This window comes from Taudactylus pleione, unplaced genomic scaffold (genome assembly GCF_031769625.1).
Source record: "Taudactylus pleione unplaced genomic scaffold, aTauple2 ptg000377l, whole genome shotgun sequence".
In the NCBI taxonomy this organism is placed as follows: domain Eukaryota; kingdom Metazoa; phylum Chordata; class Amphibia; order Anura; family Myobatrachidae; genus Taudactylus; species Taudactylus pleione.
This window is the reverse complement of record NW_028284778.1, coordinates 5,742,523-5,770,151: the sequence shown is the minus strand read 5'-3', so window position 1 is coordinate 5,770,151 and position 27,629 is coordinate 5,742,523. Positions and strand designations below refer to the sequence as shown.

The 27,629-nt window shown below is 50.1% G+C and overlaps 2 protein-coding genes across 3 annotated transcripts in view; both read right to left on the bottom strand.

The window, feature by feature from the left end:
• The window catches only part of LOC148508082 (uncharacterized), a 16,042-nt gene extending 13,887 nt beyond the window's left edge, over positions 1-2,155 (bottom strand). The window contains exons 1-2 of the mRNA XM_088445072.1: positions 1,933-2,155; positions 1,665-1,836 (exon numbers count right to left, since the gene is read on the bottom strand). Coding sequence (XP_088301198.1) covers positions 1,665-1,836; positions 1,933-2,155 — 395 coding nt within the window. The remainder of the gene's footprint in view (positions 1-1,664; positions 1,837-1,932) is intronic.
• On the bottom strand, positions 506-27,629 carry LOC148508081 (uncharacterized). Of its 2 annotated transcripts, XM_088445219.1 has the most exons (7): positions 27,474-27,629; positions 25,774-25,846; positions 25,559-25,656; positions 24,978-25,086; positions 17,770-17,867; positions 17,507-17,618; positions 506-3,940 (listed from the first exon to the last, which is right to left on the bottom strand). In XM_088445219.1, exons 2-7 carry the CDS (start codon positions 25,805-25,807, stop codon positions 2,637-2,639), a joined length of 1,755 nt encoding a protein of 584 aa, XP_088301345.1. In that variant the 5' UTR covers positions 25,808-25,846; positions 27,474-27,629; the 3' UTR covers positions 506-2,636. The 2 variants fall into 2 exon arrangements, with proteins under 2 accessions (XP_088301345.1, XP_088301344.1); XM_088445218.1 differs by lacking the exon at positions 27,474-27,629 and having other exon boundaries at positions 25,774-25,867.

Here is a 27,629-nt window from a genome sequence, read left to right as displayed (position 1 = left end):
CAGTTTGCTGCCGTACTGCGTGAGGGATCGCCTACCCGTACTGCATATAAGCAGTACAGGTCAGGCGTATATACCCGATAATCGGAAATCTGCGTGATCCCTGTCACTGCATCCACAGCTGAATCACACCCTTATCAGGGACTTAGGGCCTGATCCAGAGCTGCTCGTAAAAAGCGAGCGCTCGCTCTGAATCAGGGCGGCCGCTTTGTTTTTAAAAACCTGACCTCCTGGTCACTCGCTAAGCTGTGGGTGACCACCCACAGCTTTTGCGAGCGGCCAGGTGATGGTCGCGAAGGTCGCGACCATCGGGCTTGCGACGAGACCCTTGTGGTAGGGTCTCGTCTTCCGCAAGACCCAGTGAGCTTCCGGCTCTAATAGAGCCGGAAGCTCACTACTGATATCACTCGTCCACAGCCACCCTCCCCCCCGCCTACAAAACGGGGCGAGCTGTCGATCAACATCGACAGCCGCTACGCGCTTACGCACGCGCATTGCGCACGCCGTGTGTGCGCAATGCACAACCATCGACCCGCTTGCAAGCGCATAGCGCTTGCGAGCGGGTCTGAATCAGGTCCTTAGTACAGTATTACCGACTGATTAAACTATTAGCGAATTGAGATGCAAGATTCAGGGAAAAGTACTCCAGCACAGGAATCGCTTGCTATAGCGGGGTGTTTAAGAAGCAACCAGGCATTTCGCGCCATATAGTGCAAAAAAAATAGATGTACGAAGACATATCTGTATCACTATTTACTGTATATGTACGATAAAAGAACCATGCCCTTGGCTTTATTTATCAAGTCCAAAGGGAAGGGAAATAACACTCTATAAAGGAGACTAGTAACCCAGTTGACCAAAGTATTATTGAATCCATTAAAAGGTAATTTACCAGGGATCCAATAATGTATCCAGGGCAGAAAAGTTGCACTCTGATCTCTGTAACCTTTACTTATATATCTCATCCTGCAAAACAAAATCATGTTTTTACATGTGGCCGCTATACAAGTTGCATGATTGAGATCATATTCATCAAAGAACGCCCAGGTCTATGTAGCTCATCCAGAAAGAGCAAAGCTTTACACCCCCTGTATATACAACTTAAGAATATACATTGATGAGTCCAACAAATATTGGACCACCTGTCTAATATATTGTTGCTCTTCTATGTGCCACCTACACAGCTCTGATCCGCCGAGGCATGGACTCTACAAGACAGTGACGGTGTCTTGTGGTGTCTGGTACCAGGGCATTACCAGTATACTTAACCCATGTAAGTTGCAAGGTTGAGCTGTTGAAGAACAGAGATTTTATTCCAACCCATACCACTGGTGCTCAAGTGTATTGAGATTTGCTGAATTTGTAGGCCTGGACCTTTTGGAACTGTTCATCATGTTCCTCAAAGCATTCTTCGATCAATGCGCGCAGTGCAGTAGGGTGTATTATCCTTCTGAAAGAGGCCATTTCCATGGGAGATTGCTGTTGCCATGGTCATCTGGTCAGCAACAAAGTGGGTCTATGCGTCAAATTTAAGTGCACATGAATGACCGTACCAAGGGTTTCCCAGCAGAATATTGGCCAAATCATCTTTCGCCCTCTATTGGCTTTTTAACATCCCACAATGCAACCTGCATCATCTCTTGCCTAGGTAAATAGCATACACATACCTGGCCATCCACATGATGTAACAAAGAGTGGGAATCGTCAGAGCAGGAAATGATTTTCCATTGATCGAAGGTCCAATTCCAGTGCTCACTTGCCCATTGTAGGTTCTTTCAAAGTTGGACACAGGTTGGTATGGACACTGTGACCGGGGGCTACGCAGCAGGGTTCCATGAACTGGGTGTCATAACACATTACTCCCACATTACTTCCATCATAATCATCAAAATGTTCTGCTATTTGTAGTTCTGTAGCTCTTCTGTTGGTTCATACAAGACAGTTTCTTGAACTCGTGCATCAATAAATCTTTGCAGACCAACAACCAGTGGGCAGTTGGTAGATTTTTCCCTCCTTGGATCACTGTTGGTAGGTGCTCATCACTGCTGACCTTGAGCACCCCACAAACCTTGCCATCTTGGAAAATGCTCTGACCCAGATGTTTGGCCATAAACATTGGTCCCTTATCAAAGTCACTCAATTCTTTACACCTGACCATATCTTCTCCATGCAATATGTTGACTATGAGCACCTAATGCCAGCTTACCAACTAATAGGATTTGTGACCTTGACATGCTATGAGATAGTCAACGTCATTAGCTTGATATGAGAGTGGTTCTAATATTCTGGTTTACGGGTGTGTCTGCTGATCATTATATATTTTGGACCCCATATAACACCAATGTGATCTTATTACTGTGCAGAGTTGTTGTAGCCATGTTATGTCTAATAGAAGGAAACTATTGTATGTTCCAGTCTTATGTTTATGAAACACATTCCACCTATGTCTGTGGCTGGTAATTAAATTATAATATGTTAATATACTGTGTGAGCCCTCCATAAATTAGTGATGTGAAAACAATCTGTCAATATGTTTTCACCAATTGTTATATTTTACAATACATTCAACATCTTTCACATTATTTAGATTATTGCTGCAACTCTATTTTAAATGAAACCTCACGGTAATGTTTTTTTTTTCATGTGTGAATATTCTGATGTGCAACAAGGGTTGTTTTGCGCATATAACATTTCCCACACTCAGAACATGAAAAGGGCTTCTCATTGGTGTGACTTCTCTGATGTCTGACCAGATCTGCTTTATGTGTAAAACATTTTCTACATTCAGAACATGGAAACGGCCTCTCACCAGTGTGACTTCTCTGATGTCTGAGGAGCACTGATATCGCTGTATAACATTTCCCACACTCAGAGCATGGAAATGGCTTCTCACCTGTGTGACTTCTCTGATGTCCAACAAGACTTGATTTATGTCTAAAACATTTCCCACACTCAGAACATGGAAACGGCTTCTCACCTGTGTGAGTTCTTTGATGATTGACCAGAGCCGATTTACGAGTAAAAGATTGCCCACACTCAGAACACACATATGGCTTCTCACCGGTGTGAGTTCTCTGATGTTTAACAAGAGTGGATTTATGTTTAAAACATATCCCACACTCAGAGCATGGAAATGGTTTATTACCTGTATGAGCTCTTTGATGTGTAATAAGATATGATTTCTGTGCAAAACATTTCCCACACTCAGAGCATGAAAATTGCTTCTCACCTGTGTGAAGTTTCTCATGTATAACAAGATATGATTTCTGTGCAAAACATTTCCCACACTCAGAACATGAAAATGGCTTCTCACCCGTGTGACATCTCTGATGTATAACTAGATATGATTTATGTGTAAAACATTTCCCACACTCAGAACATGGAAAAGGCTTCTCCCTCTCATGATATCTTTGATGTTTAATCAGCTTTGATTTGTTAGCATAACATTTCCCACACTCAGAACAAGAGAATGGTTTTTCACCTGTGTGAAAACTCTGATGTTCAATTAGCTTTGATTTCTTAGCAAAACGTTTCCCACACTCAGAGCAAGAAAACGGTTCCTCACCTGTGTGAACTCTAAAATGTACAGCAAGCTGTGATTTCCGTGTGAAACATTTCCCACACTCAGAACATGGAAACAGTTTCCTACCTGTGTGAGTTCTCTGATGTCTAACAAATATTGAACGGTGTGAGAAACATTTACCACATTCAGAACAGAGAAACATTTTAGCACTTGTAGGAATTGTTCTATCTAAATTGTCAGCAGAACCTTTTTTATGATTACAGGGATCAGACGATGCATCTTCACTATCAAACTTTGGACGTATATTTAGTGTAATAGGGTTTTGTCCTGGAGAATCTTGTACGGTGTTATCTTCAATTTTAAAATCTGAAGACAAAAGTAGATGTTCCTCCGAGGTATTCCTCTTTTTGCATCCATCTGCTGGAAATAAAATGCATCTTTGGAAATCTTTCTGCATTGAGTAAAAGATCATACTACAGTCAGGTGCATAAATATTGGGACATTGACAGAATTTTCATATTTTGGCCTCTATTCACCACCACAATGGCTTTGAAATGAAACAAACTAGATGTGCTTTAACTGCAGACTTTCAGATTTAATTTGAGGGCAATTACATCCAAATCAGGTCAACGGTGTAGGAATTACAACGGTTTCTATATGTGCCTCACACTTTTTAAGGGGCCAAAAGTAATGGGAAAAACTAAACAATCCTAAATCTAACTTTCACTTTTTAATACTTTGTTGCAAATCCTTTGCAGGCAATTACAGCCTGAAGTCTGGAACGCATAGACATCACCAGATGCTGGGTTTCATCCCTGGTGATGCTCTGCCAGGCCTCTATTGCAAATGTCTTCAGTTCCTGCTTGTTCTTGGGGCATTTTCCCTTCAGTTTTGTTTTCATCAAGTGAAATGCATGCTCAATCGAATTCAGGTCAGGGGATTGACTTGGCCATTGCATAACATTCCACTTTTTAGCCTTAAAAAACTCTTTGGTTGTTTTTGCAGTATGCTTCGGGTCATTGTCCATCTGCACTGTGAAGCGCCGTCCAATGAGTTCTGAAGCATTTGACTGAATATGAGCATATAATATTGCCCGAAACACTTCAGAATTCATTCTGCTGCTTTTGTCAACAGTCACATCATCAATAAATACAAGGGAACCAGTTCCATTGGCAGCCATACATGCCCACGCCATGACACTACCACCACCATGCTTCACTGATGAGGTGGTATGTTTTGGATCATGAGCAGTTCCTTTCCTTCTCCATACTCTTCTCTTCCCATCACTCTGCTACAAGTTGATCTTTGTCTCATCTGTCCATAGGATGTTGTTCCAGAACTGTAATGGCTGTTTTAGATGTTGTTTGGCAAACTCTAATCTGGTCTTCCTGTTTTTGTGGCTCACCAATGGTTTGCATCTTGTGGTGAACCCTCTATATTCACTCTTGTGAAGTCTTCTCTTGATTGTTGACTTTGACACATATACACCTACCTCCTGGAGAGTGTTCTTGATTTGGCCAACTGTTGTGAAGGGGTTTTTCTTCACCAGGGAAATAATTCTTCTGTCATCCACCACAGTTGTTTTCCGTGGTCTTCCGGGTCTTTTGGTGTTGCTGAGCTCTCCGGTGCGTTCTTTCTTTTTAAGAATGTTCCAAACAGTTGATTTGGCCACACCTAATGTTTTTGCTATCTCTCTGATGGGTTTGTTTTGATTTTTCAGCCTAATGATGGCTTGCTTCACTGATAGGGACAGCTCTTTGGATCTCATATTGAGAGTCGACAGCAACTGATTCCAAATGCAAATGTAACACCTTGAATCAACTCCAGACCTTTTACCTGCTTAATTGATAATGAAATAATGAGGGAATTGCCCACACCTGTCCATGAAATAGCTTTTGAGTTGATAGTCCCATTACTTTTGGCCCCTTAAAAAGTGGGAGGCACATATAGAAACCGTTGTAATTCCTACACCGTTCACCTGATTTGGATGTAATTACCCTCAAATTAAATCTGAAAGTCTGCAGTTAAAGCACATCTTGTTTGTTTCATTTCAAAGCCATTTTGGTGGTGAATAGAGGCCAAAATATGAAAATTCTGTCAATGTCCCAATATTTATGCACCTGACTGTATGTGGGGGGAATTCTCTTAGCTAGCAAGGCCCCATAGGACCCAGCAGAGCCATCCTTTTTGATATCTGCTCGCAACTCCCGAGGTCGCAAGCAGAAATCAGAGTAAACACACTAAAAAAAACTCCTACCTGAGATCGTGGCCACTGACCGCCACTTAACTAAATTAATGGCTTAACATGCAAACGCACACAAGCAGCGCAAGATCTGCCTAGTTAAATTCAATATAATTAGCAGTTTAAGTTCTATCTGCAACTATCACACTTCCACTACAATTATAAATATAGATAAAACACAGTCGTAATATATAACACAACCACATTACTGAGTTAGATACATAACCTCAGCCAAGGCGACAAGTAGATTGCACAGTATCATTGGACAACTATACACAAAAAATGGTAATATTTTCCAAACATACACAATACTCCGCCAGCATCATAGGACAATAAGACTCATTAACAAGTGATTTTGTTCAACTACACTGGCAACCCAGATACTGCCGTCAAATACACACCAGAAGAGGAGTAAACGGGCTAAACGAGCAGCACTATTTAAAATTCTCCAGGTGGAAAGATATGTACAGTAGCAAAAGAAAACAGTGAAGCAGCCTCTATATGTCCCTCTGGCTGACCTCAGATAGCACAATCCCACGACCATAGGTGTAAGATACGATGTAGACAAGCACTGACATGGGAGGGAAAGCATCAGAACAGATCAGTAGAATAATTAGGACACAGAGTATAGCAGAACTCAATAAAGGGGCTGATGGCTCCTGATGTAGGAGATACACCAGAGAGTGTGGGGAGGAGACTGGTCAGATCTCTGGGCTGGTAACACACAGTGACATGATGTGAGGGGGAGAGCAGGAGTATAATAGGGGCTGATGGCTCCTGATGTATGAGATACACCAGAGTGTGTGGAGAGGAGACTGGTCAGATCTCTGGGCTGGTAACACACAGTGACATGATGTGAGGGGGAGAGCAGGAGTATAATAGGGGCTGATGGATTCTGATGTATGAGATACAGCAGAGTGTGTGGAGAGGAGACTGGTCAGATCTCTGGGCTGGTAACACGCAGTGACATGATGTGAGAGGGAGAGCAGGAGGGTCATTCCATGCCAAATCATCACAGCTTCCAACCCGACAGTCTTAGATTTTCATGAAATTTGGCAAGATGATAGATGACATAAAGTAACATTCATATGTAAAATTTTAGCCCTCAGTGATACAGTGTTCATGCTACATTACTGCAAACATGAAAAATGTCAAATTTATGTCTGCAAGGTCAACTAAAACGAACCATAAAACTTTGCTTCTAATTGTGGTAGAACTTTCATGTTGGTCTTGTTTTAAAGCTAAGAGACCATAGTTTTTACAAACAATAGTTTTATATTTAAATATTCACTTTTACATTTCAAGGCACATGAGGTGACCTTTGACATTGAATATCTAAAAAAAGTGTATGTTACATTTTTTTGCACATAAAGTATGTTATACATAATAAATACAATCTCTCTTTGGTATAAGTTTCATTTTGGGTAGCCTTTGGGAACAGGAGCTAAAAATATGAGATATGGTAAGAACTTACCTTTGTTATCTCTATTTCTACGAAGTCCATAGGGTTCCACAGGATACCTTGGGGGTATAGGTGATGACGTCAGGCATCGGGCACCATAGAGTTAAAGTTTTCAGCGTCCCAGGATGCACTAGGGTCCCCCTCCTATACCCCGCCCCCGAGCCAAGGCATCTCAGTTACGTACCAAGCCATAGGCCGGCAGAGGAGAAGGAAGAGAGAGAAAAAAGATCTGGACACACACAAGAATCACATTCTCACCAGAGGGAGACGGAAAAACCGGTAACCAGAGTAAAGCCCATCTGCAGCACAGGTGCGACAGGGCGGGAGTCCTGTGGAACCCTATGGACTTCGTAGAAATAGAGATAACAAAGGTAAGTTCTTACCATATCTCATATTTTCTACATCAGGGTCCATAGGGTGTCAGGGTTCAGCCTAGGATCGGCCTCTCTCACCTCCTTGCCGGCTTCCCCTGACTTCCTTGCGGTCAGACGTCTGGTGCAGTGATGGATGTGGGGCTGAGTATTCTGCCTTAGGTGCTTTTTGCGAGCTTCCATGGTCGGCTGTGTCTGCTGGGGATCGGAGTTCCCATCATGGGCGTGACATAGGGTATCCACAGGATACCTTGGGGATGTCCCAAAGCAGTATCCTTCAAGGGTGGGGACGCTCCTGTGCTGAAAGGAGAATCCGCCGCCCGAAGGAAGCATCCTGAGACGCAAAGGTGTCAAACGCATAATACCTCACAAAGGTATGGACAGAGGACCACGTGGCATCCTTGCAGATCTGGACTGCAGAGGCCCCATGTCGAGCTGCCCACGAAGGACCTACAGACCTAGTGGAATGAGCCCTCAAAGAGGAAGGAACCGGAAGGCCTTCATGAAGATAAGCTTCTGAAATGGCCATACAAATCCAACCTGCCAAAGTCTGCTTTGAAGCAGGCCAACCCTTTTTACAGAAGCCATAGAGGACAAACAAGGCGTCCGACTTCCTAAACGAAGAAACGCGGTCAACATAAATCCTTAAGGCCCGCACAACGTCCAAAGTGACCTCACCCACGGAGAGGTCAGGTGAGTTGAAAGCCGGCACAACGATTTCCTCGTTGATGTGGAAACTCGAAACAACTTTGGGAAGGAAACCAGGACGAGTGCGCAGCACCGCCCTGTTCCTATGAAAAATCAGAAAAGGGGGTCTACAAGAGAGAGCCCCTAAGTCAGAAACACGTCTGGCCGAAGCAATGGCCAGAAGGAAAATTGTTTTAGCGGTCAGCCATTTAAGGTCCACTGAGCCCAGTGGTTCAAACGGCAGTCCCTGGAGAGCCCTCAGGACCACAGCTAAATCCCAAGGCGCCACCGGTGGAACAAAAGGTGGCTGAATTCGGAGAACACCTTGCATAAAGGTGCGCACATCAGGGATTGCAGCAATCCTACGATGGAACCAGACGGACAGGGCAGACACCTGCACCTTCAGAGACGCAAGGCGAAGCCCATGGTCCAGTCCCGCCTGTAGGAAAGCTAACACTCTAGACAGACGGAACTCCCGAGGAGCATAACCTCTCGGTCGACACCACTGGAAGAACGTATGCCACACACGATGGTTTCTGAGCCCGTAGCATAGTTTGTACTACAGAGCTGGAAAACCCCCTAGACCTTAACATGGCCGTCTCAACAGCCACGCCGTCAAAGACAGCCGAGTCAGGTCCGGGTGAAGACAAGGACCCTGTGACAGTAGGTCTGGTCGTAACTGCAACCACAGAGGAATGTCCACGGACAGCCCCTGGAGGTCTGAGAACCAGTGCCGTCTGGGCCACGCGGGAGCTATCAACAGGAGCGTCCCTCCTTCCTGTTTGAATTTCCGGATTACCCGTGGAAGAAGGGAAAACGGAGGAAAGAGATAAGCAAACCGGAACGTCCACTGGACGGACAGAGCATCCACCAGAGACGCCTTTTCGTCTCTTGTGCGAGACCCGTACACCGGCAACATGTTGTTGTTGTGCCGTGACGTCATGAGGTCGATCTCTGGAAGACCCCACCTGTCCACCAGAAGTTGAAAGACGTCCTGGTGCAGAGACCATTCCCCCGGATGAACGTCCTGGCGACTGAGAAAGTCCGCCTCCCAGTTGAGGACTCCCGGGATGAAAACTGCTGATATGGCCGGATTCGAGACACCTCTACGAGTGCCGCCCGACTTCGGGTTCCTCCTTACCGATTTATGTAGGCCACAGTGGTGGCGTTGTCCGACTGGACCTGCACGGGGTGACCTTGGAGAACCCGATGTGCCTGCTGGAGAGCATTGAAAACCGCGCGGAGCTCCAAGATGTTTATTGGAAGCTCTGTTTCCGCCGGAGTCCATCTGCCCTGGAACATATGTGGACCCGAGACCGCTCCCAAGCCCCGAAGGCTGGCGTCCGTTGTCAACAGGACCCAATTCGCCACCCAGAAGGGACGACCCTTGTTGAGATGGGTCGTCTGCAACCACCAGGCTAGGGAGCACCATCGTCTGGGACTTTAGACTCTGAGGCAGTCCATTCCATTTGGACAGGATCAATTGCTGCAGAGGTCTGGAGTAAAACTGGGCATATTCCACCTTGTCGAATACTGACACCATGGAGCCCAGTAACCTCATCGCTGAGTGCAGAGACACACGGCGACTCTGCAGACAACTGCGCACCCTCAACTGCAAGGCAGAGATATTTTCCCCCGTCACAAAGATCCTTTGCTGTCTGGAGTCCAATAAGGCTCCGAGGTGCAGAATCCTCTGAGACAGGATCAGGGTGGACTTCTGCCAGTTTATTAACCAGCCGTGCCGTTGCAGTACCGTAATCGTCAGGTCCAAGTGGCGTAGAAAAAGCTCTGGAGATCCTTCTACCAACAGAAGGTCGTCCAGGTATGGCAACATGCGGACTCCCTGCAGCCGCAGGGAAGCCGCCATGACCGCCATAACCTTGGTGAATACACGTGGTGCTGTCGCCAGGCCAAAAGGTAACGCCCGGAACTGGAAGTGATCGTTGCGGATTGCAAACCTGAGGAACTGTTGATGGCGTAAAAGAATAGGGACATGCAGGTAAGCGTCCTGTATGTCCAACGACACCATGTAATCCCCAGGTGCCAGCGCCAGAATGATGGACCGCAGGGTCTCCATCCGAAACCTCGGCACCCGCAAGGACTTGTTGAGTGCTTTGAGGTTGAGGACCGGACGGTACGACCCGTTGGGTTTCTGCACCAAAAACAGATTGGAATAGAAACCCTGGCCCCACTGGGAGAATGGAACAGGCACTATAACTCCAGCCTGGAGCATAGTGTGCAAAACCTTCCGCAGTTCCATGGCTTTGTTCTGGTTTGATGGAAGACCCGTGGTGATAATCTGGATGGGGGCCTGTGCCAAAAGGAGAGGGCATACCCGTGAGAAACCACCTCGTGAACCAAAGTGTCTGTCGTGGTAATCGACCAACAATGGGCGAACTGCAGCAGGCGGCCTCCCACTTTGGGATCCCCCAAAGGGAGGCCCGGACCGTCAGGCCGCAGGCTTGTCATCTGACTTAGGGGCCAGACGTCTGGTACTCCAGGCCTGTTTCCGGGGCGTGACTGATTTTTTGGGGCCAGCCTGTCGGGGGAAAAGACTGTGCTTTAGGCCTACCCTGGGCCCTGTAAGACCGAAAGGACGACGTACCTGAACTGGAAGGAACTGCAGCAGACGGGAGACATGCCGATTTGCCTGCCGCCAGCGTGGCTACAATTTTGTCCAGATCCGGACCAAATAGGACTTCTCCATTAAAAGGCAAAGCTTCCAAACCCTTTTTGGAATCAGCGTCCGCCTTCCAAGATCACAACCATAAGGTGCGACGAGCAGCTACAGTTGCCGAAGAAATCCGAGAAGTTAGGGTACTGATATCCAAGGCCGCTTCATTAATGTAAGTGGCCGAATCCCGGAGATTGCCTACCAACTCGGTCTGTTCAGCCGAACAGTCGGAATCCAAAGACGCCTCCAAATTATCTGCCCAGCGCTCCATAGCTCTGGCTACCCAACAAATGGCCATAGCCGGTCTGGCTGCCCCCCCCGCAAGGGAATAAACGGACTTTAGGCAGATCTCCACCTTACGGTCCGTAGCATCCTTCAAGGAGGACATGGAGGGCATGGGCAATGTGGCACTTCGGACTAGGTGTGTCACATGAGAATCCACCTGTGGAGGGGATTCCCACTTAGTAAAATAATTGTCCGCAAACGGATAATCCACAGCTAAGCGCCTCTGAGGCTGATACCATTTACCAGGGTGTTTCCACGCCTCCTCTAAATGGTCTACTAACTGACCCGAAAGAGGAAACACTGTGGCGTCACCCTTAATATCCTTAAAAAAGGCATATTTTGACTTGGACACCGGAGGATCTTCATCCTCAATCACTAAAGCCGTGCGGACTGCCCGGATAAGTCCAGGAATATAAACCTTGTACTTAGCGTCCGACTCTTTAGTACGGAGAGGTTCTTGGTCAGAAAGATCCAGAATCTCTCCATCATCGGACGTCACGTCATCATCCTCATAAGGAGCGGACAGAGACGCCACCGGCCGCTTATGTGGCCGCAACACAGACTCCCCTTGTAACACATCCGACAAATGCTGTACAGAACTTGTCAGTGAATTAACCCACGCAGGCTCCTGAGAGACCTGGGGAGGGGAAATAGGGAGACTGTGGGGTACCATCAATTGTCTCGGGAAACCCTGCATGGGTGACGACACCACTGACTGCTGGGACAATCCCATCTGTGAAAACGCAGGCTGCGGAGCTAACTGGCCCACGAGGGTTGTAAGCGCTTTGGCGAAACAAGCCCAGGGCGGTTCCTGTACCGGAGCCGTGACAGTAATTGGCCGCGCCAATAAATAACACTGTCGACATAGCCCCTCCGCGTTACCCTCCCCCTCCGCTATTGGTACCTTGCACGTAGTACACAGAAGCTGGAGAGGAAAGTCACTCTCAGACATGATGGTAAGTATGTGACCCCTCTCACTGATACTTGTTAGTATAGTGGGAGAACCACCCTGCAATCACCGCACCGCAAGGGCTTTAGCAGAAGAAGAGCAGGGACAGTGAAATGGCTGACAGTAGGAAGTGAAAGTACAGGCAGCAGATGCTAGCAGAAGTCACATACAATGCAAAGAAATCAATTCCTGCACTATCAGCGCTGATCCTCGAATACGCAGACACAGAGCCTGGTAGGACACAGCGCTGCATACACAGACCTGTACCAACGGAGGAGAGGTATGCCGGGGGACCCAGACCGTGATGCCACCGATCTTCAGCGTCCAGCAGCGCTCACCATGCTTCTTGTAAAGATGGCCACCGAGGAGCAGAGAGGAGGCTGGCCTGGGGGAGGAGCGCTGCCACAGGGCCAGTCAGCAGATGCAGAGAGGGCTGTGTGCAGCGGGGGAGGCGCCGGCTGTGTTACAGGGAAGGCGCGCTCCCCTGGCATGCAATTAACCCCTGGGACGCCGCAGCACTACCGGTTAGCCGCGGTCCGCTGTCCCAGGGGGTAGTGGAAGCGCAGGTTAGTTACCTGACTCCACGCTGCAGCCAGTCCCCAGGGAGCCCCCTGCCTGGGGACTTTGGGCCATGTGCTCAGCAGGGACCCCCCGCGGGGCCCCGCTGCTTACCTGCTGCCCCCTTGAATCCGGCCATGGTCCCAAACATCTGGGGTCACCGCTAGCTGTGACCCCAGATGCTTACCAGCATGCCCGGATCAGTACCGGCGTTCTGGTACCGGCGGGGGTGTAGGGAAGACAGCATGGACGTCAGTACTGACTGTCCATCCAGATGAGCAGCCACAGCTGCTTTGAAGAAAACTTCAGGGGCTATCCTTAGCCCCCCTCTGAACAGGTGCTCCGACTCCGAGCCGGGCACCAACGAAACTGGGATGCCTTGGCTCGGGGGGGGGGGTATAGGAGGGGGACCCTAGTGCATCCTGGAAGGCTGAAAACTTTAACTCTATGGTGCCCGATGCCTGACGTCATCACCTATACCCCCAAGGTATCCTGTGGATACCCTATGGACCCTGATGTAGAAAATATATTAAATATGGCAGTTGAACCTTTCTTGCACTAACCATGCAACTGGCAAGTTCAGACTTGTCTTGTAGTGTCTCTCTCTGCATTCTAGGGATGGCTATCGGCGGTTTTCCAGTGATGGTCACCATCGATGGCACCTTCGGTGATAACCATTAATGGTACAACAACAATCTATGGTGAACCATCGATGGTGTGCACAACTCAGTCTGGCTGCAACTTCTGCATTGAGAACTAGTGATACATGACATGCTTGCCTCTGGGAGGGGGCAGCCTGGTTGGCATAGCGGGTGACATTGTGCAGCTTAGGGGGAGTGACTATGGATTTTACCCAGCATTAAAAGTGGAGCGGGGGGCGTCACCACATGATCGCATCATTTTGGCCCCGCCACAGCAGCACAATGTTGAGATTACCGGCATTGTGAAGCAGGGGCCATGATGACACAGGCCTTGCCTGCTTTTCCCGGGGAGCTGGGAGCCCCACCCGATCAGTTTCAGGAGAGTAGGCAAGTATGATAGACGGGACTAAGACAGTTTATCTCAGAGGTTCCTAAACTTAGGGTCTCATTCAGACCCGGTCGCAAGTGCTGAGCGCTCGCAACCGGGTCGATGTTAAGGCCTTGCGCACGCGCAGCGGCCGCACTGCGTGTGCGCAAGCCACGGAGCGAGAGAGAAATTCTCTTGCTCCGGAGCTCTCTACAAAAGGGGCGGCTGTCGATGTTGATTGACAGCTCGCCCCTTTTTGTAGGCGGGGCGGGGGGGTGGCTACACAAACGGAGGCGTTTCTGATGGAACGGCTGCCGTTTTGTGGGTGGGGGTGGCCGCACTGACATCAGCAGTGATGTCAGTGGGGAGCTTCCTGCTCGATCAGAGCAGGAAGCTCCCTGGGGCTTGTGGGTGCCGAGACTCAACCTTAGGGTCTCGTCGCAAGCCCCGATGGTCGCGATGGTCTTGACCATCGCGGCCATCACCCTGGTCGGTCGCTAAAGCTGTGGGTGAAAACCCACAGCTTAGCTAGCGACCAGGAGGCCGCACTTAAAATTACAAGCGGCTGCCCTCATTCAGAGCGCGCGGTCGCTTCCTGCGACCGCCTCTGAATGAGGGCCTTAGTCCTCAGAGCACCCTAATAGTCCAGGTTTTAAGGATATCCATGCTTGACCACAGGTGACTTAATTAGTACCTCAGTCAATGATTTAACTACCTGTGCATAAACATGGAGATCTCTAAAACCTGAACTGTTGGGGTGTCTTGAGGACCACGTTTGGAAACCTCTGGTTTATCTAAAACAGTTTATCAATAGTGGTATTTTGATCAAGAGCGTGACAAGTACATTAGGACTCAGTGCTGCAACCCATTTGATATTAAAGGACATATCAGCAGTAGAAATCAATTAAGGAAGGTGCTACCATGGAAGATTAAAATACAGCCATATGTCAATAGTGATCAAATGATTTGTGATAACTTTAGGAAACAAATTAAAAGGGATTCTTTTACTGCTTAGGAAGGACGATTGTTATCCCTGCAGCCAGGCTGCGGCAGCTGAAACTTACTGCAGTCTGACCGGGTCCTGGCAGCTTGGGAGGTCAGGAAGTCTGCATCCACTGACGCAGACCCTGGCCTCGTCCCTCCCGGAAAACAGGGGCGATGCGCCCGTTTCCGGGAACACTGCCCATGAACGACACCGTTCCGCCTCCCAAACCCTGAAGCCAGACAATCAGGCTGCAGCTGGGAGGCTCTGCGAGCGAACTGCGCAGTCCGCCCACCATCGGAGATGTGTGCTGACCATCGGTGGTCGCGATGGTGGATGGTGCCGGGCCTCCGGCCAGCTGAGTAAGCCTCTGCTTACTGAGACTGGCTGGCTTGCGAGCCCAGGACACTGTGTTGATCAACGCAGATCCTGAGCTGGCCACTTCCGGAAAACACCCATTTCCGGGAACGGCGGCCGACCCTGCCCCTGCATCGCCCCTTAAATGCCTTTGACTGTCAATCAGGCAGAGACATTGAAAGGTCTGCGTGCGACTACGCAGGACCCAATCTGCACACTCGCAGAATGATCCAGCACACGCGCAGATTCCCGATAATCGTGAACCTGCAATCAGCAGTGCACTTGCGTACACTGCTGAATCAGGCCTTTAGGACCTCATTCAGAGCCGATCGCACAGAGCATGCGGTCGGTCTGAATGAGGGGAGGACCTCTTGAATTTTCAAGACGTCCTCCTTTGCGGTGGTAAGGCTGTGGGTTAACACCCACAACCTTACGACCGCCTAAGGTGATGGTCGCGATGGTCAAGACCATCGGGGCTTACAACGAGACCCTAGGGTAGGGTCTCCCTTGTCGTAAGCCCCGGAGAGCTTCTGGCTCTGTCTCAGCCGGAAGCTCTCCACTGACATCACTAGTGATGTCAGTGGGACCTCCCCCAAATGGTAGGCGTTCCCATGGGAACGCCTCCGTTTGGGCTGCCACCCCCCCCGGCCCGCCTTCCAAACGGGGCGAGCTGTCAATCAACATCGACAGCTCGCCCCCTTTGGATCGAGACCCACTACGACCGGCGCTGTCGGTCGTAGCGGGTCTCACGCATTCGCACAATGGCGCCGGCGTGCGCATGCTCTGTGGGGGGCCATCGACCCGGTCCGAGCGCATCAGCGCTAACGACCGGGTCTGAATGACCCCCTTAGTCCCTTCTATCACTAGTTCTCAATGTAGAAGCTGCAGCCAGGCTGAGAACACAGTAGGGATAGCCATCAATAATTTACAAATATCGATTGTTTACTACTGACAATTCTTTTCTGCCATCGATGGCAAAGTAGAACCCGATGATTATTTTATGCAGAGCTGAGCCCCGCCCCCTGGCTGTCTGCTAACCTAAGCCCCATTCCATTTTTTGATTATCCTTTGGCTTGCCAGACACCCGGCAGCGGTGGCCATCGAGTGGTGTAAACCATTGATGGTTCACCATAGATTGTTAGTGTACCATCGAAAGGTTATCACCGATGGTGACCATTGATGGAAAACCACCGATGGCCATCTCTAGAACACAGAGGCTGATTCAGCAAGGATCGCAAGGGAAAGAACGCACGCACCCGTCCGCTGCGAGAATATGCTAATCAATGGAGACAGCAGCGCAAGATGCAGACGCCCAGCCCTATGTTAAGCCGCCCATCTCCCTTTACTCAAAGCCTGATCAGTACGCAAGATAGCGTAAGCATCTGTAACATCGAGTGGTTTCTAGTCTAGTATTTCTAGTCTTCACAGGAACTGGGAAGCTGATGGCTCCTGATGTATGAGAAACATCAGAAAGTGTGTGGGAAGGAGACTGGTCAGATCTCTGGGCTGGTAACACACAGTGACATTATATGAGGAGGAGAGCAGGAGTATAATAGGGGCTGATGGATCCTGATGTATGAGATACACCAGAGAGTGTGAGGAGGAGACTGGTCAGATCTCTGGGCTGGTAACACACAGTGACATGATGTGAGGGGGAGAACAGGATTATAATAGGGGCTGGCGGCTCCTGATGTATGAGATACACCAGAGAGTGTGGGGAGGAGACTGGTCAGATCTCTGGGCTGGTAACACACAGTGACATGATGTGAAGAAGAGAGAAGGTGTATAATAGGGGCTGATGGCTCCTGATGTATGAGATACACCAGAGAATGTGGGAAGGAGACTGGTCAGATCGCTGGGCTGGTAACACACAGTGACATGATGTGAGGAGGAGAGCAGGAGTATAATAGGGGCTGATGGCTCCTGATGTATGAGATACACCAGAGTGTGTGAGGAGGAGACTGGTCAGATCTCTGGGCTGGTAACACACAGTGACATTATATGAGAAGGAGAGCAGGAGTATAATAGGGGTTAATGGCTCCTGATATATAAGATACACCAGAGTGTGTGAGGAGGAGACTGGTCAGATCTCTGGGCTGGTAACACACAGTGACATGATGTGAGGGGGAGAGCAGGAGTATAATAGGGACTGATGGCTCCTGATGTATGAGATACACCAGAGAGTGTGGGGAGGAGACTGGTCAGATCTCTGGGCTGGTAACACACAGTGACATGATGTGAGGAGGAGAGCAGGAGTATAAAAAGGGCTAAAGGTTCCAGACTCCCCCACTAGGCAAATATTTTGTCCTCATTAGTCTGTACTGACAGAGGATAGTATAGAATAAGAGACTGATGTAGTGACAGAACAAGGAGAATATGTGACATTTCTGTACTCAGTGATTATTACTCACCTGTGCTGATATCTGTAGGGATTTCCTCCTCTTTACACTGCTGATCACCCCTCACATATGTCTCTTCTCCTCCCTCCATATCTTCTACCTTAATGTCAGTCAGATTTTCACACTAATTAAGCCATATAATAAAATTGCACACTAGTAAAAACTGATTTCAGTAGTTGAGATCAGTTGAATATCAGTGAAATAGACACACACAGCTCCTCTATAAATAATATAGTGAAAGTTTGGTATTTCGTGAGACCCTAAATCCCATCTACCTGATCCTCCTGTGGGGTCCTGTGATTCTCCTCTGTACAATGCTGTGAATAAAGAAGACGAGGACAACTCTCTGGGGTATCTCTGTTAATAGGTCCATCTGTGGGAGACACACAGTGATTGAGTATATTGCGTATAAGGGATTATCAGGTGACGTGTGTACAGTAACCTAAGCAACCCCATATAGCTTGATAGTGAAAACTCCCTATGCTGCATTTACGTATTCAATACAGCAATAAACAGTCAGGATCAATGGGATATATCAGTCCCAGTAAGTTCATTAAGAAGTCGAATAAGAAATAAACCAGTAGTGTTTGATTTCTGGAAATTACCAATATACATTATAACAAGAGATATGGTAAGAACTTACCTTTGTTATCTCTGTTTCTACGAAGTCCATAGGGTCCACAGGGTTGACCTTGGGGTTATAGCTGGAACAGGATCCATGGGCACCACACAGTTAAGCTTTTAGCTCCCAGGATGCACTTGGGTCCTCCTCTATACCCCGCCCCCGAGCCACAGGCACCTCAGTTGGTAAGCAGCCTAGGCCGGAGGAGAATATGGAACAGAGAGAAGGAAGACTGGAACACACAAGAAACCATACTCACAGCAATAGGAGACGGAAAACCGGTGACCAGCCACACAGCCCATTTGAAGCCAGGTGCGTCAGGGCGGGCGCCCTGTGGACCCTATGGACTTTGTAGAAACAGAGATAACAAAGGTAAGTTCTTACCATATCTCTTGTTTTCTACTTCAGGGTCCATAGGGGGTCCACAGGGTTGACCTTGGGGATGTCCCAAAGCAGTACAACTAAGGGCGGGGACGCTCCTGTGCTGAAAGGAGTACCCGGCGCCCAAAGGATGCATCCTGAGAGGCAAAGGTGTCAAACGCATAGAACCTCAAAAACGTTTGAATTGAAGACCAAGTGGCCGCCCTACACAGCTGAACAGCAGAAGCACCACGTCTAGCAGCCCAAGAGGGACCCACAGAACGAGTGGAATGAGCCTTAACAGAGGCTGGCACAGGTAAGCCCTCCTGTGCATAAGCCTCACAAATAACGGAACGAAGCCAACGGGCTAACGTTTGTTTGTTGGCAGGCCAACCCCTCTTGTGAAAACCAAAGAGGATAAACAAGGAATCAGACTTCCTAACCGAAGCCGTCCGGTCTACATAAATTCTAAGCGCCCGGACCACATCTAAGGAAGTCTCACCAGCTGAAAGATCAGGGGACTGAAAAGCTGGCACAACAAGTTCCTGATTAATATGGAACTTCGAGACCACTTTGGGCAAAAACTCAGGACGAGTGCGGAGCACCGCTCTGTCCTGGTGAAAAATCAGGAAAGGAGGGCGACAGGAAAGCGCCCCCAATTCAGACACCCTCCTGGCCGAAGCAATTGCCAGGAGAAAAACCGTCTTAAATGTCAGCCACTTGAGCTCCACCGCCTCAAGAGGCTCAAACGGAGGACCCTGCAGGACCCGTAGCACCACCGCCAAGTCCCAAGGAGCCACAGGAGGCACAAAGGGAGGCTGGATCCTGAGAACACCTTGGAAAAAGGTGTGAACGTCTGGTAGTATTGCAATCCGCCGTTGAAACCACACGGACAAGGCGGACACATGAACCTTCAGAGATGCAAGGCGTAAGCCGAGATCCAATCCTGACTGAAGAAATTCCAAGATCCTAGAAACTCGGAACACCTGAGGATCATAAAGTCTGGACTCACACCACTGAAAGTAAGTGTGCCACACTCTGTGATAAATCCGTGCTGAAGCAGGCTTGCGTGCCCTGAGCATGGTACCAATAACCGAACTGGAGAAGCCCCGAGACCTCAAGACGGCTGTCTCAAGAGCCACGCCGTCAAAGACAGCCGACCCAGATCCGGGTAAAGGCAGGGCCCCTGAGACAACAGGTCCCGACGTTGAGGAAGAAGGTACGGAGCGTCGATGGAGAGGCTCCTCAGATCGGAGTACCAAGGACGTCTGGGCCACGCCGGAGCTACCAGCACGAGCATGCCGCCGTCCTGCTTGAATTTCCGCAGAACCCGAGGAAGCAGGGATATCGGAGGAAACAGATACGCCAGGTGAAACGTCCATGTCACCGACAGCGCGTCCACCAGACTTGCACCTGCGTCTCTTGTCCTTGACCCGTAAACGGGCAACTTGTGATTGTGACGGGAGGCCATCAAGTCCAGCTCCGGCAGTCCCCACCTGTCCACGAGTAGCTGAAACACCTCTGGGTGAAGCGACCATTCCCCGGGATGCACGTCGTGACGGCTGAGGAAGTCCGCCTCCCAATTGAGGACTCCGGGGATGAAGACCGCCGAGATCGCTGGAATGTGACCCTCCGCCCAAGACAGGATACGAGACACCTCCGACATCGCTGCCTGACTGCGAGTTCCGCCTTGGTGATTGATATACGCCACCGTGGTGGCGTTGTCGGACTGCACCTGTACCGCCCTTCCGTGAAGAGCGGGGCCGGACGACTGCAGGGCCTTGTATACTGCCCGCAGTTCCAGGATGTTGATGGGGAGAAGTGCTTCTTCCGCTGACCAACGACCCTGAAGCGACAAAGACCCGGTCACTGCCCCCCAACCCCGGAGACTGGCATCCGTCGTGAGCAGGACCCAGTCCGGGACCCAAAATGGGCGTCCCTCGACCAGATGAGCTGTCTGAAGCCACCAAGCCAAAGATAGCCGAACGTCCGGAGACAACACCAGCACCTGAGAGCGGATCCGGTGAGGTAACCCGTTCCATTCTGATAGAATCAGCCCCTGCAGGGGCCGGGAATGGAACTGGGCAAATTCCACCATGTCGAATGTCGACACCATGGACCCCAGAACTCTCATAGCCGAATGGACCGACAGGCGGCAACGGCTCAGGCAACTGCGTATCCGCAGCTGTAGTGAGGCGACCTTCTCCGGAGTCAGGAAGATCCTTTGCTGACGCGAATCCAGCAGGGCTCCCAAATGAACCATCCGCTGTGATGGAATCAGAGAGGACTTTTTCCAATTTATCAACCACCCGTGTGCTTGCAGGCAAGCGATCGTCAGGTGGAGATGTTGAAGCAGTACCTCCGGGGAGCTCGCCAGCAACAGGAGGTCGTCCAGGTACGGCAGCAGCCGTACATTCTGGTTCCGAAGATGTGCGGCCATGACCGCCATAATCTTCGTGAACACCCTCGGTGCCGTGGAGAGACCAAAGGGTAGCGCCCGGAACTGATAGTGGTGTTGAAGGATAGCGAACCTCAGATACCGCTGGTGTGAAGATGCTATCGGAACATGGAGGTAGGCGTCCTGGATGTCCAGGGACACCATGTAATCCCCCGGTTCCATCGCCAGAATGATGGAACGTAACGTTTCCATCCTGAACTTGGGAACTCTGAGGAATTTGTTCAGAGACTTCAAGTTGAGGATAGGGCGATGAGAACCATTGGGTTTCTGCACCAGAAACAGAGACGAATAATACCCCGTCCCTCGTTGTGATAGAGGAACGGAAACAATGACCCCTGCTTTCAGCAAGGACTCTATAGCCTCCTGAACCTGTAACGCCTTGGTCTTGTTCTGAGAAGGACTTGTGCAGAAAAACTGGTGGGGTGGTCTGTGCCGAAAAGACAGGGCGTACCCCTGGGAGACCACTTCTCGAACCCAGGCATCCGTGGTGGTATTGTGCCAGCACTGGGCAAATAGAAGAAGTCGGCCTCCCACTCTGAGGTCCCCCAGAGGGAGGCCCGTCCCATCAGGCCGTAGGTTTATCTTCCTGCTTGGAAGAAGGGCGCCGAGCACTCCAGGCTTGCTTCTTGGGTTTAGAGGCCGTCTTACTCGAAGACTGTCTCGGGAAGGACTGACCTTTCGCCTTACCCTGAACCCGAAAGGAACGAAAAGCCGAACTCCGAACCTTAGCAGGCAGTGCCGCCGAAGGGAGGAAGGCCGACTTGGATTTAGCCAGGGTGTCCACTATTTTGTCCAAGTCCGGACCAAATAGTAATTCCCCATTGAAAGGTAAGGCCTCCAGACCTTTCTTTGAATCAGAGTCCGCTCTCCAGGACCGCAACCATAAGGATCGGCGGGCAGACACCGCTGCAGCCGATACCCGCGAGGTCAGCAGACTAGCATCTAAAGAAGCTTCTCCAATGTAAGAAGCGGCGTCCCTCATTTGTCCCAACAACGCCCGCTGGACATCCGGAGCGTCGTCCGGGAAGGTATCTTCCAATGCATTGGCCCACCCCTCAATGGCCTTGGCCACCCAGGAAATGGCCATGGACGGTCGGGCCACCGCCCCGGAGAGGGAGTAAATAGACTTTAAGCAAGTCTCAACTTTCCTGTCCGTGGGATCCTTCAGCAAGGATATCGACGGTAATGGTAAGGTGGCGCCCCGAGTTAAACGGGTGACATGGGAATCCACCGCCGGTGGAGTTTCCCATTTTTTACAATGTGCCTCAGGGAAGGGGTAATTAGAAGCCAACCGCTTCTGAGGAAGGAATCTCTTACTGGGCGCCTGCCAAGCTACCGCCATATGATCCGTCAACTGATCCGACAGGGGAAACACCGCAGAAGCCACCTTAGTTTTTTTGAAACTAGGAAACTTCGACCTAGGAACCGGTGCCTCATCCTCTATAAGAAGAATAGCTCGCACCGCCCTAACTAGTGCTCGCACATTAATGGACGACTTGGTATCCATTTCCTGGACCGAGGCGTCCGAGTCAGTGTCATCAGGGACCTCCCCATCATCTGAGGAACCCTCTGAGTCCGATACCTGAGCAGCCCGTGTCATGAGTGGGCGTTTAGAAATCCTAGAAGGCATGTCAGTCTGCAACATTGACTGAAAAGCCGAGGAAGCGGCCGCCAAATTTTGCACGGAGTTGGAGAGCACATCCACCCATGGTGGAGGCGTCGCCATAGGGGCCTGAAAAGGTACCACAGGCTGCTGCGGCACAGGGGAAGCCTGTATATACATAGGCAACCCCGCATAGGGACCAACTGATTGAGACCCAGGAGGACTCCGCAATAACTGCGGGACACCCGGGGAATGGGGGATGGTCGGCTGGGGCACCGCCCTAGTAGGGAGAGCAGTCGGGACCGACAGACGGTCCGCAATAGACACCAGCACTTGAGAAAACATCGCCCACGGTGGTTCCTGCGCCAGAGAAGGTCTGGATGGGCCAGGAGCCACCTGGCATCCTGTGACAAATCCTCCCTATCTACTCCTGCAGAACAGCGTCCGCAGGAGGCCAACACCGGAGCCACTGAGCGCTCAACCTCCTCGTCTGACATGACAGAATATATTATATATCTGGCACCAGGGTAGAAGTAAAACGCACTCACCGGTGTGCTGAACAAAAGCCCACAATATGGCACTGAGTAGCACACAACTGTATGTGACGGACCTCACAAATACGTGATCTATATAAGTGAGGTCAGTAGAAACGCCCCTCCCCCACACACCTGCAGGGCTTGTAGGAGAAGTAAAGGGATAGGTATAAGCTGACAGTAAGCGGAAAATAAGCACAGACAGGCAGCACTAGCAAAAAGTCACATACCATGCAGGAAGATATACTCACTGCACCTTTACACTACAATCAACCTGCCCAGATTCAGTGTCTGGGAGGGCTATAGTGCTGTGTACGCTGTCCTTAATCAGGGGAGAGGTACACAGGGGGACCGGTCCGCGTGCTCCCAGAGATCTGCGCTGCCACTGTGAGAAAATGGCCGCTGGAGACCTCAGAGGAGGAGTGGCCGAGGAATCTGCAGCTCAGCGACGCCAGACTGCGTGCTGAAAGGCGCGCTGAGCTGAGGGGAGGAGCCGCTGACAGGGAAGGCTTCCTCCCCTGGCTGGCCATTAACCCCAGGGATGCTGGCTTCCCGCTTGCCGGTTATCCCTGGTGGTCTAGTGGTTCCACGGGTTATGGGGGGGCCCGCCGCCACTGCCAGCAGCCTCCGGTCTGTCCCCCGGACCGGAGGCTAAAGGACTGCATTTAAGGCATTCCGCGCGCCGCCGCTAGCCAGCGACGCGCGGCTTACCTGAATCCCCGGCGACTCCGGCAGAAGTCCTGGGAGGTAGACAGAGTCCGGCTAGTACGGACTCTGCCCTCCCGCCGCGATCCCCAGATCAGTACTGGCGTCGCGGCGCCAGTCGGGGATCAGAGCGGCAGCGTGGGCGTCTGTACAGACAGCCCTTCGCTGCCGTCTGTAGTAAAAATAGATTAAAAATAAATAAAATTTAACTTAAAATAAAAGCTTTTGGGGGCTGCTCCTGCAGCCCCCCTGCGCGGTGACCGACTCCGGCCGGGCACCAGCTTACACTGGGGTGCCTGTGGCTCGGGGGCGGGGTATAGAGGAGGACCCAAGTGCATCCTGGGAGCTAAAAGCTTAACTGTGTGGTGCCCATGGATCCTGTTCCAGCTATAACCCCAAGGTCAACCCTGTGGACCCCCTATGGACCCTGAAGTAGAAACAATATATTTCTAGTCTTCACAGGAACTGGGAAGCTGATGGCTTCTGATGTATGAGAAACATCAGAAAGTGTGTGGGGAGGAGACTGGTCAGATCTCTGGGCTGGTAACACACAGTGACATGATGTGAGGGGGAGAGCAGGAGTATAATAGGGGCTGATGGCTCCTGATGTATGAGATACACCAGAGAGTGTGGGGAGGAGACTGGTCAGATCTCTGGGCTGGTAACACACAGTGACATGATGTGAGGGGGAGAGCAGGAGTATAATAGGGGCTGATGGCTCCTGATGTATGAGATACACCAGAGAGTGTGGGGAGGAGACTGGTCAGATCTCTGGGCTGGTAACACACAGTGACATGATGTGAGGAGGAGAGGAGTATAATAGGGGCTGATGGCTCCTGATGTATGAGATACACCAGAGAGTGTGGGGAGGAGACTGGTCAGATCTCTGGGATGGTCACACACAGTGACATGATGTGAGGGGGAGAGCAGGAGTATAATAGGGGCTGATGGCTCCTGATGTATGAAATACAGCAGAGAGTGTGGGGAGAAGACTGGTCAGATCTCTGGGCTGGTAACACACAGTGACATGATGTGAGGGGGAGATCAGGAGTATAATAGGGGCTGATGGTTCCTGACTCTCCCAATGGGCAGATACATTTCCCTCATGTCTGTACTGACAGACGAGGACATCGAATAACGGCTGCTGTAGTGACTGAGCAAGAATATGTGACTCTTTTCTGTATTTAGTGATTATTTCTCACCTGTGCTGATATCTGTAGGTATTTCCTCCTCCTTACACTGCTGGTCAGTCCTGACATACGTCTCTCCTCCATCCATATCTTCTACCTTAATATCAGTGAGATCTTCATCCTAAGTAACACAGTAAACAATTAGACAACACTTTAGTCATTTTGGATACCATTAGTTGAGATTAATCAGTAGAATATCAGTGTATAAGACGCACACAGCTTCTCTACAGATCATAAAGGACGCAATTCAATATAAAGCGATGCTGAATAGCCCCGGGAGGGAGCTCCTGGAGCTATTCAATTCAGCGCGTTGTTTGGTCGGCAGCCGAGGGACCGAGGAGAAATTCGGCTAAAGTGCCAGCTGCACGGCACTAACAGCCTCGCAGCCGGCACTAGTTCTCACGACTAAACACCCAGGTTAAGTTGTGAGAACCGGCATTCTCCGACTTAGCAAGTTCCCGACAATGTTAAACATCGCATTGCATTAAATAGCTCCGGGATCTACCTCCCGGGGCTATTCAGAATTGCGGCCATAGTGACAGTCACTTTACATGTGACTTTTTGTATATGATGAGACCCTAAATCCCACCTACCTGATCCTCCTGTGGGGTCCTGTGATTCTCCTCTGTACAGTCCTTGGAATACAAAGGATGGGAACATCTCTCTGGGGTATCTCTGTTACTTGGTCCATCTATAGAAGATACACAGTGACTGAGTACATTGTGCATATGTAATAATTAGGTGAAGTGCACACACAAGTGGTCATAACCAGTGTTTACTTGTTTCAACGAAAAATGTCTCCTCTTACCAAGTGATGTGAGCGGTTGGTAATTCTCCATCATCACGTACAGATCCTTGTGTCCCTCTATATACTCCCCCTCCTGCATGGAGAGATAGACAGTGACATCCTGACACCTTATAGGAACCTGACACACACAATGATACAGTCATCACCCAGACACATCCCCTGGTGTTACTGTATAATGTCCCATTCCCAGCAGTCACCTCTCCAGTCATCACCCAGACACATCCCCTGGTGTTACTGTATAATGTCCCATTCCCAGCAGTCACCTCTCCAGTCATCACCCAGACACAGCCCCTGGTGTTACTGTATAATGTCCCATTCCCAGCAGTCACCTCTCTTGTCATCACCCAGACACATCCCCTGGTGTTACAGTATAATGTCCCATTCCCAGCAGTCACCTCTCCAGTCATCACCCAGACGCATCCCCTGGTGTTACTGTATTATGTCCCATTCCCAGGAATCACCACTCCAGTCATCACCCAGACACATCCCCTGGTGTTACAGTATAATGTCCCATTCCCAGCAGTCACCTCTCCAGTCATCACCCAGACACATCCCCTGGTGTTACTGTATAATGTCCCCTCTCCAGTCATCACCCAGACACATCCCCTGGTGTTACAGTATAATGTCCCATTCCCAGCAGTCACCTCTCCAGTCATCACCCAGACACATCCCCTGGTGTTACTGTATAATGTCCCATTCCCAGCAGTCACCTCTCCAGTCATCACCCAGACACAGCCCCTGGTGTTACTGTATAATGTCCCATTCCCAGCAGTCACCTCTCTTGTCATCAGCCAGACACATCCCCTGGTGTTACAGTATAATGTCCCATTCCCAGCAGTCACCTCTCCAGTCATCACCCAGACGCATCCCCTGGTGTTACTGCATTATGTCCCATTCCCAGGAATCACCTCTCCAGTCATCACCCAGACACAGCCCCTGGTGTTACTGTATAATGTCCCATTCCCAGCAGTCACCTCTCCAGTCATCACCCAGACACATCCCCTGGTGTTACAGTATAATGATACATTCCCAGCAGTCACTTCTCCAGTCATCACCCAGACACATCCCCTGGTGTTACTGTATAATGTCCCATTCCCAGCAGTCCCCTCTCCAGTCATCACCCAGACACAGCCCCTGGTGTTACTGTATAATGTCCCATTCCCAGCAGTCACCTCTCCAGTCATCACCCAGACACAGCCCCTGGTGTTACTGTATAATGTCCCATTCCCAGCAGTCACCTCTCTTGTCATCAGCCAGACACATCCCCTGGTGTTACAGTATAATGTCCCATTCCCAGCAGTCACCTCTCCAGTCATCACCCAGACGCATCCCCTGGTGTTACTGTATTATGTCCCATTCCCAGGAATCACCTCTCCAGTCATCACCCAGACACAGCCCCTGGTGTTACTGTATAATGTCCCATTCCCAGCAGTCACCTCTCCAGTCATCACCCAGACACATCCCCTGGTGTTACAGTATAATGATACATTCCCAGCAGTCACCTCTCCAGTCATCACCCAGACACATCCCCTGGTGTTACTGTATAATGTCCCATTCCCAGCAGTCCCCTCTCCAGTCATCACCCAGACACAGCCCCTGGTGTTACTGTATAATGTCCCATTCCCAGAAGTCACCTCTCCAGTCATCACCCAGACACAGCCCCTGGTGTTACTGTATAATGTCCCATTCCCAGCAGTCACCTCTCCAGTCAGCAGCTGAATGATCTTGTTGGTGAGTTCTAGGATCTTCTGCTCATTGTCTTTCTCATGAATCAGTGACTGAGGTGGAGGCACAGTGATGTGGCTCTGGGTCCTGACCAATCCTCCTGACACACAGAGATGGCTGCTTGGGTCTTC

Coding starts and splice junctions, on each gene's coding strand:
- LOC148508081 (XM_088445218.1), bottom strand. CDS start 25,852: ATGCAGGAGGGGGAGTATATAGAGGGACACAAGGATCTGTACGTGATG. Junction 25,657..25,773: donor CCAACCGCTCACATCACTTG/GTAAGAGGAGAC, acceptor TATCTTCTATAG/ATGGACCAAGTAACAGAGAT. Junction 17,619..17,769: donor GGACCCCACAGGAGGATCAG/GTAGATGGGATT, acceptor TGGCTTAATTAG/TGTGAAAATCTGACTGACAT.